The 12,396-nt window shown below is 46.7% G+C and overlaps 1 protein-coding gene across 1 annotated transcript in view; it reads right to left on the reverse strand.

Moving 5' to 3' along the window:
* The window catches only part of LOC103602543 (mucin-16-like), a 63,613-nt gene that overhangs the window by 39,233 nt on the left and 11,984 nt on the right, over positions 1 to 12,396 (reverse strand). The window contains 10 exon segments of the mRNA XM_008586964.1: positions 857 to 978; positions 3,522 to 3,575; positions 3,802 to 3,837; positions 3,937 to 4,109; positions 4,730 to 4,797; positions 5,027 to 5,151; positions 6,867 to 6,899; positions 7,358 to 7,530; positions 8,175 to 8,242; positions 8,513 to 8,711. Of these exon segments, the coding sequence (XP_008585186.1) occupies positions 857 to 978; positions 3,522 to 3,575; positions 3,802 to 3,837; positions 3,937 to 4,109; positions 4,730 to 4,797; positions 5,027 to 5,151; positions 6,867 to 6,899; positions 7,358 to 7,530; positions 8,175 to 8,242; positions 8,513 to 8,711 (1,051 nt within the window).

The following is a 12,396-nucleotide window of genomic DNA, read 5'->3' on the forward strand; positions in this document are numbered from 1 at the left end:
GGCGGGGGGCGGGCGCAAGGCCGGGGGTGGCGATCCCGTTGCCGGTCCCGGTCCGGTACGGGCACGACACTGAGGGTTGCAATCCGTTGCCGGACACCAAAAAGGAAAAAAAAAAAAAATTATCTCTTTCTTTTCATTAATTACGGATTTTGGTATGATCTAAAATTTAAAACAAATTGTAGTTACCTTCTAGGTGTCAGAATAATATTTCATTTTTATTGACTTTCATATTCCATTGCTTTTTTAATCTGAATTTTCTCTATATTTACTAGCAAATGAATGTTGAGATGATAAAAGAAAATGTTCTTCATATTCCTCTAAAAAATATGTATCCATTGTGGAATGACTACATCCAGCTAATTAACATATGCATTACCTTGTATGCTTTCCGTTTTTTTTGGTGACAATGCTTAAAATCTACCCTCTTAGCAATTTTCAATAATATAACACATTGTTATTAACTATAGTCATCACGTCCTACAACAAGTCTCTTGAACTTATTTTTTCTAACTGAAATTATGTATCCTTTGACCAACATCTTCCCAATCTCCCCCACAAAAAACACAACATTTTAAATAAAACAACAGCTCCCTAAACATCTCAATACTGCATTTAATTCTCAAAACAACTCTTTGGAATAAATGCTTTACTGTCTTGGTTTTACAGATGACAAAACAGGGGCACCAAAAAGGTCATTGCTCCAAGGTCATTTGCTTCTCTGTGGAAGTTCCAAGTTTTGAACCTGGCATTGTTTGCCTTCTGAACCTTCCATATCTTCCAAAAACATGTGGCAGAGAGACTCAAAGAGGGTTGGGAGGGAGTTAGAAGAGAGAGATGGGTAGCAGGGGGCTCTCACCAGGCCTTGTAGAATTGACTCCGTGGAGTTGAACTTCACAGAGCCAGGCTGCATGTCCTCCACGTAGGGCATGTTGGTGATGGTGAAGTTGAGGGTGAATGGTACCAGGGCAGCGCTGGGAGCTGCAGTGGGGGAGGGGAGGAGATGCTGCACCATGAGTCAGGCTTGGATTGGATGTGGGGCAACGGGCCATTGGGACACAACCCCTGCCTGCACAGGGGACCCCATCATCTTGGAGATACCAGGTAGGGGGTGCATAAGCCTCAAGCTTTTCCCGGCATTGTTCTGTTATCTGAGACTGCGGGTGGAATGGGGATGGGGAATAGAATTAGCAGTTATGTCCTATTTTACATGGTCCCCAGCTTTGGCCACACACAAAACCCAGAGATGGCAGTGTTCAGGTGTTATATAAATAAGCCAAAGATAGCGCCTGTATATTGGCCCTTAGATTTATTTATTTTTTCACAGCAGGCTGGCATCCATTCACTCAAAAGCTCCCCAGCACCAAACTCAAATAAATGTTTACACATCCAATTGTTTTAAACATAGCCCAAGTAAGCAGATTTTAGAATTAAGAATCTGCTTGCTTTGCATATCCTATGAAATTACACCCAACATATGCTAACCATAAAAAAGATAAACTTCACGGTTCTGCAGACCGCAAGCCTCTGCTCCCCTTCAGAACTCTTTGACCCAGAGATTCCCCACTGGGCTGCTGAGTGGCATGATCCCTCCCCCTAGGGAATTCTCTTGTCCTCCTCCCTTCTGAGAAGTGATGGTCTAGCCTCGAGATGGTCTCATGCTGTGAGGAAATCCTCCTGTGTGCAAACCTGTCAAAAGGGTGCCCCAAATAAATCTGTGTGTGCTACTGCCATCTAGAGGTCATATCTAATTTTCCTCCATGAGCCCGAAATCGCTTAAATTCCCTACACTGGGCTGGACCCGCATAAGAACAGATGAGAAGTCGAGATTTAAGGGACACGTGCTGGTATTGGCTTCAGCCAGTTTCTTCCTCCTACCGGGGCACCTTGGGTCATATCTAATTTTCCTCCATGAGCCCGAAATCGCTTAAATTCCCTACACTGGGCTGGACCCGCATAAGAACAGATGAGAAGTCGGGATTTAAGGGACACGTGCTGGTATTGGCTTCAGCCAGTTTCTTCCTCCTACCGGGGCACCTTTGAGGACCCTCCAAGACAAGTTTGCCCTCCAAAACGTCTTTTGAGAACTTGCCTGAGGAACAATTTGCCAAATAACAATTTTTTTACAATTTACCAAATTTGCTGATTTCACAAGACCTATTTTATGGATCATTTCTCTTGAGCATGTTCTTATTCAAGAGTACTTTTAAAGCCATCAGACAAAGCCAGAATGTGGGATCAGATTCTGTTGTGGTGTCTTTAAAAGTCAATGTGATTTAAAAAATGGGATACTGAGTAGGACTGTTGTAGATCAAAAGACATGAAAAAGACAATAAACTAATGAATATAGTAAGCTTCAGTGGAATCTGCTTTGAAAAAAAAAAGCTATCTATAAAAGAGTCATTTGGGGGAAATTTGAACACGGACTTCATATTAGATGATACTAATGCATTATTGTTATTTTTTTATTTTTATTTTTTCCTGGCAGCTGGCTGGTATGGGGATCCGAACCCATGACTTTGGTGTTGTAAGGCTGTGGTCTAACCAACAGAGCTGACCAGCCAGCCTTTTATAGTTATTTTTTGAAGTGTGATAATGGTATTTTGGTTACAAAGAATAATGTCCTGATTTTATGGTGATTCTTGATGAACTATTTAGTGGTGAAGCATCATGTTACCTGCATCTTTCAAATGGTTCAGATCAGAAAAAATTTTTTATGTCTGCACCTACGAGGGTATTTCAAAATGTTCATGAAAAAATAGAACTGGCAAATAATATGAATCTACGAATGTTTTGAAGTATCCTTGTGTATATTATAGTGGAAAAATCAGTTCTGCTATAGTGAGTTCTACTGTAACATGACGTAGGTGCCTAAATTTTGATGAATTGAACCTCCCTCAAAATTCTGCTAAAGTGAAATGACTATAGTCAGGGAATCTATATATATATATATATATATATAATCTCCACAAGGAACATGGTCATAAAGAATTAGTAAGAGGAAAAATGTCCAAGCTATTTGATATATTCATAATAAGTATTTCTTAAGAGAAGCTGTTGGTAAATTGGTTATGTGGGTAAACTAGAGAGTTGATCCTTTACTGAGTTGATTTCTGACACTGGCCACTGAACAAATCCATTTGCAGCAAATAGGGCTGTGACTTTCCACTCTTCCAAGTTGTGGGTAAACTAGAGAGTTGATCCTTTACTGAGTTGATTTCTGGCACTGGCCACTGAACAAATCCATTTGCAGCAAATAGGGCTGTGACTTTCCACTCTTCCAAGTCTGGGGAATGACTTGGAAATCAGAGACAGATTACAGAGAATGGCTTGGGATGCTGAGAGCTGGGGGTGGGGCTGGTATTCAAGGAATTTTCAGGGACCCAGGCAGACCCTGTCAGATCCATCAGGAGTCAACCTTAGGCCCGTCTGAGGGATGTCACCTACTCCACTCCTCTTCTTGTTCCTGTGATTAGAACCCAATGGGAGTCCCCAGGAGCCTCTTCAGAGAGGAGAATTCTTACCTGTGGGACTGGAGGAGGTCGGCATCCCTGCAGAAGCTGTGGCCACCATAGAAGCTGGGGAAAAACAAATCGGTGCTTAGAGTGCGGGCCCCATCACTTTCGAGATACCAGGAAGGGAGCTCCCATGCCTGGGCTTTTTCGGGGTGTAGGCCCCTGTTCACGCAAGGCTGGAGGTGGGGTGCGGCTGTAAAGTGGAGGCTGTGGGCTCTCAACCTCTTTCATTCCAAAGCGCTGGGGCTTACAGGAGTAGTAGAGACTTAAAAAACCTCAGAATACTCACTCCTGGGGGTGGTGACCAGGATCTGGTAGGTATAACCTGCAGAGACAAAGGAGGGGGCAGATGAGGGAAAGGGCAGCATGGAAGGGGAGGACGTGGGTTCTACAATACAGCAAAGCACAGATGGCTGCGGCTCACCATTCACATAGAGACTGTCCTGGTCCAGGGTGTAGGAGCCCAGCTGGGTGGCACCATGGGTCAGCTGGCTCAACTCCCAGTACAGCTGCTCTCTGTCCAGCTGGGGACCCACAGGGTCAGGCCGGTAGGTGCAGACAGCATCCACTCCAGTGGCTGCCCCGTCCTTCTCTGGCCTGGAGAGGGTGGGTGAGGGGAATGATAATAAATGCAATGCCTAGGGAGGGGTCTTGAGATTTCTGGGGGCAGGACTGGAAGGGGCCAGAGGAAATGAGAAGCCTGATGGAGAGGTGAGAAGCCAGACTTGGATTCTCTGAGTGCACCGACTTCTTCCAGACAGCCCGGGCATGTGAGCAGATCATGCATACACCAATTTTTATTAAATTGCAAGACTGAAACCTTCATCCTTACGGAATGACGACATGAGAGCTCATATTTGAGATAGGTGAAGAGCTGGAATCGGAAATTAACACAAGTGGAGAAAGCACATTTGTCTTGAGAAAATCCTGAGGACAGAATTGAAAACCTAAAAGAATTGCCCTTCCTGTTCAAAAGGAGGGAATCCAGAAGGGATGACCACGGTAGGGGCCCAGTCCTCCTGATGGGCTCTGCAGATTCTGGGGACAGTGGAGGGGGTACGTGGAAGGATCAGGAGACACCTTGGTCCTGGAGCCAGTGACTCCTGAATTCCACCTCTGCTGAGGACACCCACAGGATGGGCAGGAAGGAAGTCGACCAAACTCCTCGGACCTGAGAGCATCTGGGGCAGCCTTGGCCAGCTGTTCTAAGGTCTCACCTGAGCAAGGTCAGTCTGCAGCCAGAGTACAGTGGGCCGACACTGCTCTTCTTGAACAAGGGCCCGAGCTGTGGAGGAGGGAGAGAGAGGTGAGTAGAAGGGCTGAGGGGTAGGGGTGAGGCAGGCATCAGTGGGCGTGGCTGGCACAAGTGGGTGGAGCTTGCACCAGTGGGCGGAACTTGCATCTGTGGGAGCTAGGGTGAGGTGGGTGGGATTTTCTTCTATGGGCGTGGTATAGTGAGGTGGGTGGGGCTCACATCGGTGGGCGGGGCGGGGCGCGGTGGGCGGGGCTCTCACCAGACCCTGCAGGACTCTCTCCGTGAAGTTGAACTTCCAGGAGCCTGGGTGCAGCATGTTCTTCTCGTACTGCAGGTTGGTGATGGTGAAGTTGAGGGTGAAATGCACCAGGAAAGGGACAGCGGCTGCAGTGGGGTGGGAGAAAGACGTCCACTGAGCCTGTTGGTGCTCTGTGAACCTGAGCATAGGGCATCACTCAGGTGCGTCTTCAAGCAGTGGGGAGGGTCTTCCTCCAGGATGGGCAGGTTCCTCAGGGAGGAGACCCCAGACATTGAATTAATTGAGGTGCACTAGGGGATAAGTATGATAAATTGCACTATGGAGGTAAATGCATCGTGAGGCAGAAAGCAAACATATCTGACCCTCCAGGTGGCTAAAATTCCAGACAGATGTTCTCCTTTTCTGAGCTTTTTTTTTTTTTTTTTCTTTTTGTCTTTTTTCGTGTCTGGCAACGTATCGCAACCCTCAGTGTCGCGCCCGTACTGGACCGGGACCGGCAATGTATCGCAACCCCCAGTGTTGCGTCCGCACCTCGCTCAGCCAGTGAGCGGGAACCGGTCTGTATGTGGGATCTGAACCCTCGGTGGGAGGGCCACCGTACTCCCAAGCGGCGCACTGTAGCAGTGCACCACCGGGCCAGCCCCTGAGCTTTTTAAAAAAAACTCAAATTGTTTCTCTGAAATCCACTTATTTATCAATTAAAAAAAACCCCGAAGAAACACATATTGCATTTTTATACATCACTCCATGTTTTAGGTGCTTTATTTACATTTAACTCGTCCTTTTGGTGGGAGAGAGTGTTATCCCCATTTTACAGATGTAAAAACTGAGCCAAAGGGAGGCTAAATAATTTTCCCAGTCACACAATCTCTAAATGGCAGAGCCCAGGCTTGTGGTTCCAGAGTCTTCGTTCCTAACCCCTTCACTTAGTACCGTGGGTGAGTCCAGCCCACAGTGACTGTCCATTCTGGTCTGAGTGGTCAGTGATCAGGACACCTTCAGGAGGCACTAGCTGATGTGTAACTAGTGACTTGAGTAAGACAGTGACAATACAGGCTCATTTCGGACCCTCAGCAGGGCCGGTGGGTAGCATGGAAATCCACCTTGGGCCACTGGGAAGCCAGGAATGGAAAGCTGACCCCGACCCAAGCAGAGCCTGCCCAAGTCCTGGGGCATGACCTGTGAGATACACTTGTAGGTCATACTATTCCCTTCTTTCCTGGAATTAAAACTACCAGAGCGAGAAACCCATCCACACACTTGCAGGACTCACCCAGGACTATGCTGATTGTAACTCAACACCTTTTAGTACGATCACATCTGTCTTCTCTGTCTTCCTTGCTGGGAACCCATCAAAGACTAGAGCCCTTGCTATTCTGCTTACTGCTGCATCACCAAGGCATTTTCTACAGTAAGTTCCTAATAAGCACCTGTTGAATGAATGAGTCGTGGCTCCCCAGGGGACAATCTCACTGGCAAAGGGCACTAGAGCTTTGTAGGGAGGAAGACAGAAAGAAGCTCCTACCTGTTGAGACTGGGACTGTGGTCACTGAAGTTGCTGAGGAGATGGCAGAAGCAACAGCAACTGAGGAGAAAACAGGGAGAGAATATGGGGGGTTAGGGGGGCCTTCCCAGCCCAGGAGAGCCCATTGTGGGACCCTGAGACAATTTTCCTGTTCAGCCTCAGGCCTGGGCGTGTCTTTTCTGAGCTGGGGAATGAAGATGGGGAAATACCAGGGCTTTCCTGGTTCCTTTTCTTTCTGGGGACGTGGGGGAGGGATAGTGGAGAGAAGGGATGGGCCCCCAAAGGTAAAGCGATACTAAGACCCAAGTTACTCACTGGGAGTGGAGGTCGGGGCCCGATGGGTGTAACCTGAAGAAAGAGAGGGAGCGAGATGGTGAAGATTGGAAGGATGGGGAATGAGAAGAAGTGGCAAGAATCTGGAGCCCATTGGGTTTCTTTGGATTTATTGATATAAGTCAAATTTACAGAGTGGCCTTAAAGTGCAAACCCTGCAGACAAACCCCAGAGACTGTAACTGGAGCACAGGGGAGAATTTCTAGATCAGGTTATCTGTGGTTCATCCCTCTGCCGTCTGTCCACTCCCCCTCTCCCTTCTCTGAGTGTCTTATCTCCTGTAATATCCCCAGAAAAGCTGTGAATAAATACCTCTTTCCAAGAGAAAGAACCAAAGGGGCAGGGCAGTCTGGGACAAGCTTAAATGCTCCCCACACCTGAGAGGACAGGAAATCCAGGATGTGTGTTATGAGCCCAGAGCACAGAGTCTGCACTGAGACCCACGGGTAGGCAGGGGGAGACCTGCCACTCACCATTGACATAAAGGCTGTCCTCATCCAGGGTGAAGAAGCCCAGCCTGGTGATGCCGTGGGTCTCATGGGTCAGCTCCCAGTACAGCCGCTCTCTGTCCAGCTCAGTGCTTGTGGGCTCAGAGTGGAAGGTGCAAATGACGTCCACTTTGGTGGCTGATCCGTCCCTCTCAGGCCTGAGGGAGGGGAGATGGGGATGGAGACATATACAGGACTGATAATGAGGGTGACTTGCAAGAATAATAATGTCTGGAAAAGCCACAAAGCTGAAACCATCTTTCTTAGAAGGTGAGAAAAAAGAAAGAAAGAAAAAGAAATGGAAACAAAAAAACCTAGAATTTATAAGTGATCAACAGAGAAGAAGGTGAATTGGGACCAGAGTTGGCACAATGTTCACCATCCGCATACCAGCTTCCTGCCACCCCATTCCCAGATTAGACCAAAGGAGGGAAAAACCAGGTGGGGGCAGCCCTGACACTTGCAAATACATCCGTTGCATAATCTCTGAACAATTTCAGTGTAGGCTGAGAAATGTGCATGCTACATGGACTGTTCATTTTCGCTTTTTATATTCTCCTTAGTACAGAATAATTCTGGAAATTGCAGGGCATTCACTCCTGGGGGATGTTCTACACCTTGTTTAGGACCAGAAGGAAGACAGAACAGAAGCATGAGAAGAGAGGAACTGGGGAGAGGGCTCAGTAAATGCAGCCTCATAGGTGCCAGAGCCTGCTACATTGGGCAGGTGGGAAACAAGGTGGATTTAGGAACTGAACCTGGAAGGCCTGGGAGTGTGAGCACCCACCCCTGGGCATCTCACCTGAGCGAGGTCAGTCTGCAGCCAGAGTACAACGGGCCAATACTGGTGTTCTTGAACAAAGCACCAAGCTGGGGAGGAAGGAGAGGGAGATGAGTTGGAGGGTTGAGGGGCCATGCAGGGGAGAGGAGGAGTGGGCAGCAGGCAACTCAGGGCTCTTACATTGTACTGCAGGATCTGCTCGGTTATGTTGAACTTTGCAGATCCTGGATGCTGGGCCAATACTGGTGTTCTTGAACAAAGCACCAAGCTGGGGAGGAAGGAGAGGGAGATGAGTTGGAGGGTTGAGGGGCTATGCAGGGGAGAGGAGGAGTGGGCAGCAGGCAACTCGGGGCTCTTACATTGTACTGCAGGATCTGCTCGGTTATGTTGAACTTTGCAGATCCTGGATGCTTCATGTCTGGCATGTACTGCAGGTTCGTGATGGTAAAGTTGAGGGTAAAAGGCACCATGGTAGGGCTTGTGGCTGCAACAGGAGAGGCAGGTAAGAGGACCTGTCCTGAGCCTGCTGGAGTTCTCTGTCCAGTCCCTTCCTCCAGCCTGCCCCAGCTTTCACACATATGGCCTCTGATTCTCTCCACCAGAGGCCTCCACTTAGCTCGGCTCTTGATCCAATCAAGACAAGACCACCATTTACATCATACTCAACAGCTCTTGGTATCAGGAATTGGTTCTTCTCCTAGGAGCCCTGATTTGCAGGTATGTAAAGTGACCCCAAGACTTCCCCCATATTGGCCCATTTATGTGGCCAAACTCATGCATCCAGATCCCAGGTTATAATTTTAGTTCCTTCCTTCCTCCCTCCCTCCCTTTCTTCAACAAATATTTATTGAGCACTAGCTATGTGCAAGGCATCGTCATGGCATTGGCACATATATTTTTAGTTGGGAAAAGTAGAATTCATGTCACCTGCTTTAATAGAGGGAATTTAATACCAAAAAGAAAAAGAAAAAGAAAAAGCAAACATAATACCACCACCTGAAAATGTAGTATGGAGATTACGAAATGAGGAAGCCTCTAGTCCCATAGGGCAGAAGGGACAAAGGGGTTACAGAGGGGTACACCAGAGACTGCTGGGACTATTGAGGAGACACAGGCCCTGGTGGAGACGCTCCATGAAGCAGAGAGAGAGGTGAAGAAATACCCTGGCTCTTCTCCAGCTTACCACAATCGCACCTATGCCTCTGATTGGGTGAACCTAACAGGAAGTTAGTTAGCAAGGGAATCTGGGAAATGTAGTTTTCAGGATCAGATCTCTAATCCACAGAACAGAGCACGGGAAGGGTGGAGAATGGATCTGAGGACCCCCTCCCCCCGCCGCAAACGACCCACATGGGGTACAACAGGGAACATGGCAGACAAAGCCCACAAGAAGTTACATTCCTAGAAGGGAGAAACAGATAGCAGACATGTAAACAAATAAGTACCATGAAAGTGTGATAAGTACTGTGAAGGATTAAAGAAAACAAACAAACCAGGGTCTGATTTAGATAAAGAAATCAGACAAGATCCCTATGAGAAGTTGGCATTTGCTTGAAACTTGATGAGTAGGAGCCAGCCAGACAAGCAGCCAAAGAAAGAACTTCCAGCCACAGTAACAGCAAGTGCAAAGTCCATGAGGCTGGAAAGAGCTTGCTGTGTTTCAGTGATGTCCACGTTGCCATGAGCCAAGAAGAGCATGAAAAAAATGAGGCCAGAAAGGACATTAGGTGATCTTAGAAGACATTATGTTAGGTGAAATAAGTCAGGCACAGAAAGATAAATACCACATGTTCTCATTCATATGTGGGAGCAAAAATAAGTGATAAAAATAAATTGAACTTTCAGAAGTAGAGAGTAGAATTGTGGATACTAAAGGCTGGGATGGTGAGGGGGGGTTGAGGATAGGGAGGGGTTGGTTAATGGACACGAAATTACAGCTAGATAGGAAAAAGAAGTTCTAGTGGTGTACAGTAGTGCCAGGCATCTATAACTAACAATAATGTATTGTATGTTCTCAAATGGCTAGAAGAGAGGAGATCAAATGTTCTCATTATAAATTAATGACGTGTTGCAATGATGAATATGCCAACCACCCTAATGTGATCATTACGCATTGTATACGTGTACTGAAATATAACTCTGTACCCCATAAACATGTACAGCCAATACACGTCAATCAGAAAATAAATTCCTTTAAGAAAACAAAAGGGGCATCAAGAATGGGGTCATTCAGGGACTGGTGGATCACAGTGAGGAACATGGATTTTATTGTAATAACAATGGGAAGCAGCCAAAAGATGTTACTCAGGAGAGTGACATGCTCTGATGTAGATTTTTGAAAAGTTCCTCTGGCTGGGATAAAAGTGGGGCGACCAACGTGGAAAGCGCTGCCGGTGCAAGAGATGGCGGTGGCTTGGACTACAGCTGGAGTGGTGGTGCGGGAGAGTGGACGGATCTGGGATATGCGCCGTACTGATGGTTAAAAAGTGGAGTGAATGGAAAGGAAGGGGCCAGGATACTCCGCAATTTCTTGCTTTTGTAACTAATTCCCTCATTTGGATTGTCATTCCATTGCTCTGTGGCAGGGACTATCATGGTCAGCCCCACTGCCGCCCCTGCAGCTGCTGGCTGGGATCCATCCAGGCCTCCTTATCTCCCTGTGGACTGTGGATGTACACTGGTATCACCTTCCATCTATTTTACATCTAGAATCCCCCCCAACCCCACCTTTCTCAACAATACTAACAGTTTCCACGTGTTGAAGGTTGACCACGTGTCAAGTCCTGGTTGAGACAATCTCCCAGGTCACCTGACTCCAGAGCCTGTGATCTTAATCCAACATCACATGGCCTGTCCCTGAGACCTGTGAGGGAGAGGTCTCTGCAGGCTCTGAGACACCGATGGTCCAACTATGAGAAAATCATCAGGGACACTGCCTGGGGAGGAGGATGTAGGGACCCTAGATCCAGTGTTTTCCCATTTCAAGATGAAACTTTGGCCAAGGAGCAACTTCAGCACAGGGAAGACAAATATGAGGTCAACTGATGGAAATAAATCTGGGTTTTTGCAGCCCCCATTTACTGCTGACCTTTTCTGGCCATTGGTCAGGGGAGGGTGTGAGCAGGTTTGAATCAAGTCATGACTCAGATGAGCCTGAGCTTAGCCTTCCAATTCACAGATGCCTTCTAGGAAAACCAAAGAGTTTTCCACATGTCATCAGGTCGTAGGATCTTGAGACAACCCCAACTGAATTGGTAGAGACTGCCTGGGGTGTTTTGTTGGTGAGAATTCTGGAGCTGTTTTGAACTCATGAAGAATGGATGCTGTTATCAGTTAGTGATGTCTGCCATGAATGAGGAAGTGGCACAGATGCCCTATAGTTGTCCTGGGTAGATTCCAACAGAAATCATTAAAGATATGAAACAGGGCAGGAAGGGAATGTCCCCACACATTAAAAGAAAGGCATACTTTATTCCTTTCTTTCCTGGGATAACCCATGTATTTCCTGTAGATCTACCACACACAAGGCACTGGAATAGACACTGGGGAAGCACAAGGGACTAAGCCACAATTGATCCATCCAGCAGGTTTCCTCAATATTGGGCTCAACAGAAATAATCACGATGTTCAAAAGCACAAAAAAATACAAGAGTTTGCAACTTGTTTTTAAAAATAAGCAACAGGATTTAAAGTGAGTGATAAAAGGTTTCCATGTCTTGCTTACCTATAATGATAGACTTTTTAAAAAAGCATATTAAATAATACTAGTAAGATGCTGTTTGTAGCTCTTAGTGCATATTCAGTACTCAGTAATGTCAGATATTATCGGTGACATTTGTTATTACCATCATCACTATCATCATCAGCATCATCACCACCATCATCATCATCACCATCATCATCATCACCACCACCATCATCAACATCATCATGACTTGGTTTATAATGCAAGTCACATATTTAAAGGCCTACAGGGGCTAGGCATGTGAAATAAATGGTTTAGTTGATCAGGGCAGAGCGGTGAGGAAGAGGAGTTGTGCATCTTGTCTAGAGCATGTAAAGAGTTGGTGGTGTCTTGACTCACAAAACACCAAAGGACCGAAGGCACATCTTTCAAAGAAGGTGATAGTTGAGCTGAGATTTGACAGATGGGAAGGTACCAATCATAGCTGGTCTCCAGGAATAGCTAGTGCAAAGGTCCTGAGGTTAGACCAAGGTTAGAACAGGCAAGTGTCTGGGGTGG

Source organism: Galeopterus variegatus, unplaced genomic scaffold, assembly GCF_000696425.1.
Source record: "Galeopterus variegatus unplaced genomic scaffold, G_variegatus-3.0.2 Scaffold4186, whole genome shotgun sequence".
In the NCBI taxonomy this organism is placed as follows: Eukaryota; Metazoa; Chordata; class Mammalia; order Dermoptera; family Cynocephalidae; genus Galeopterus; species Galeopterus variegatus.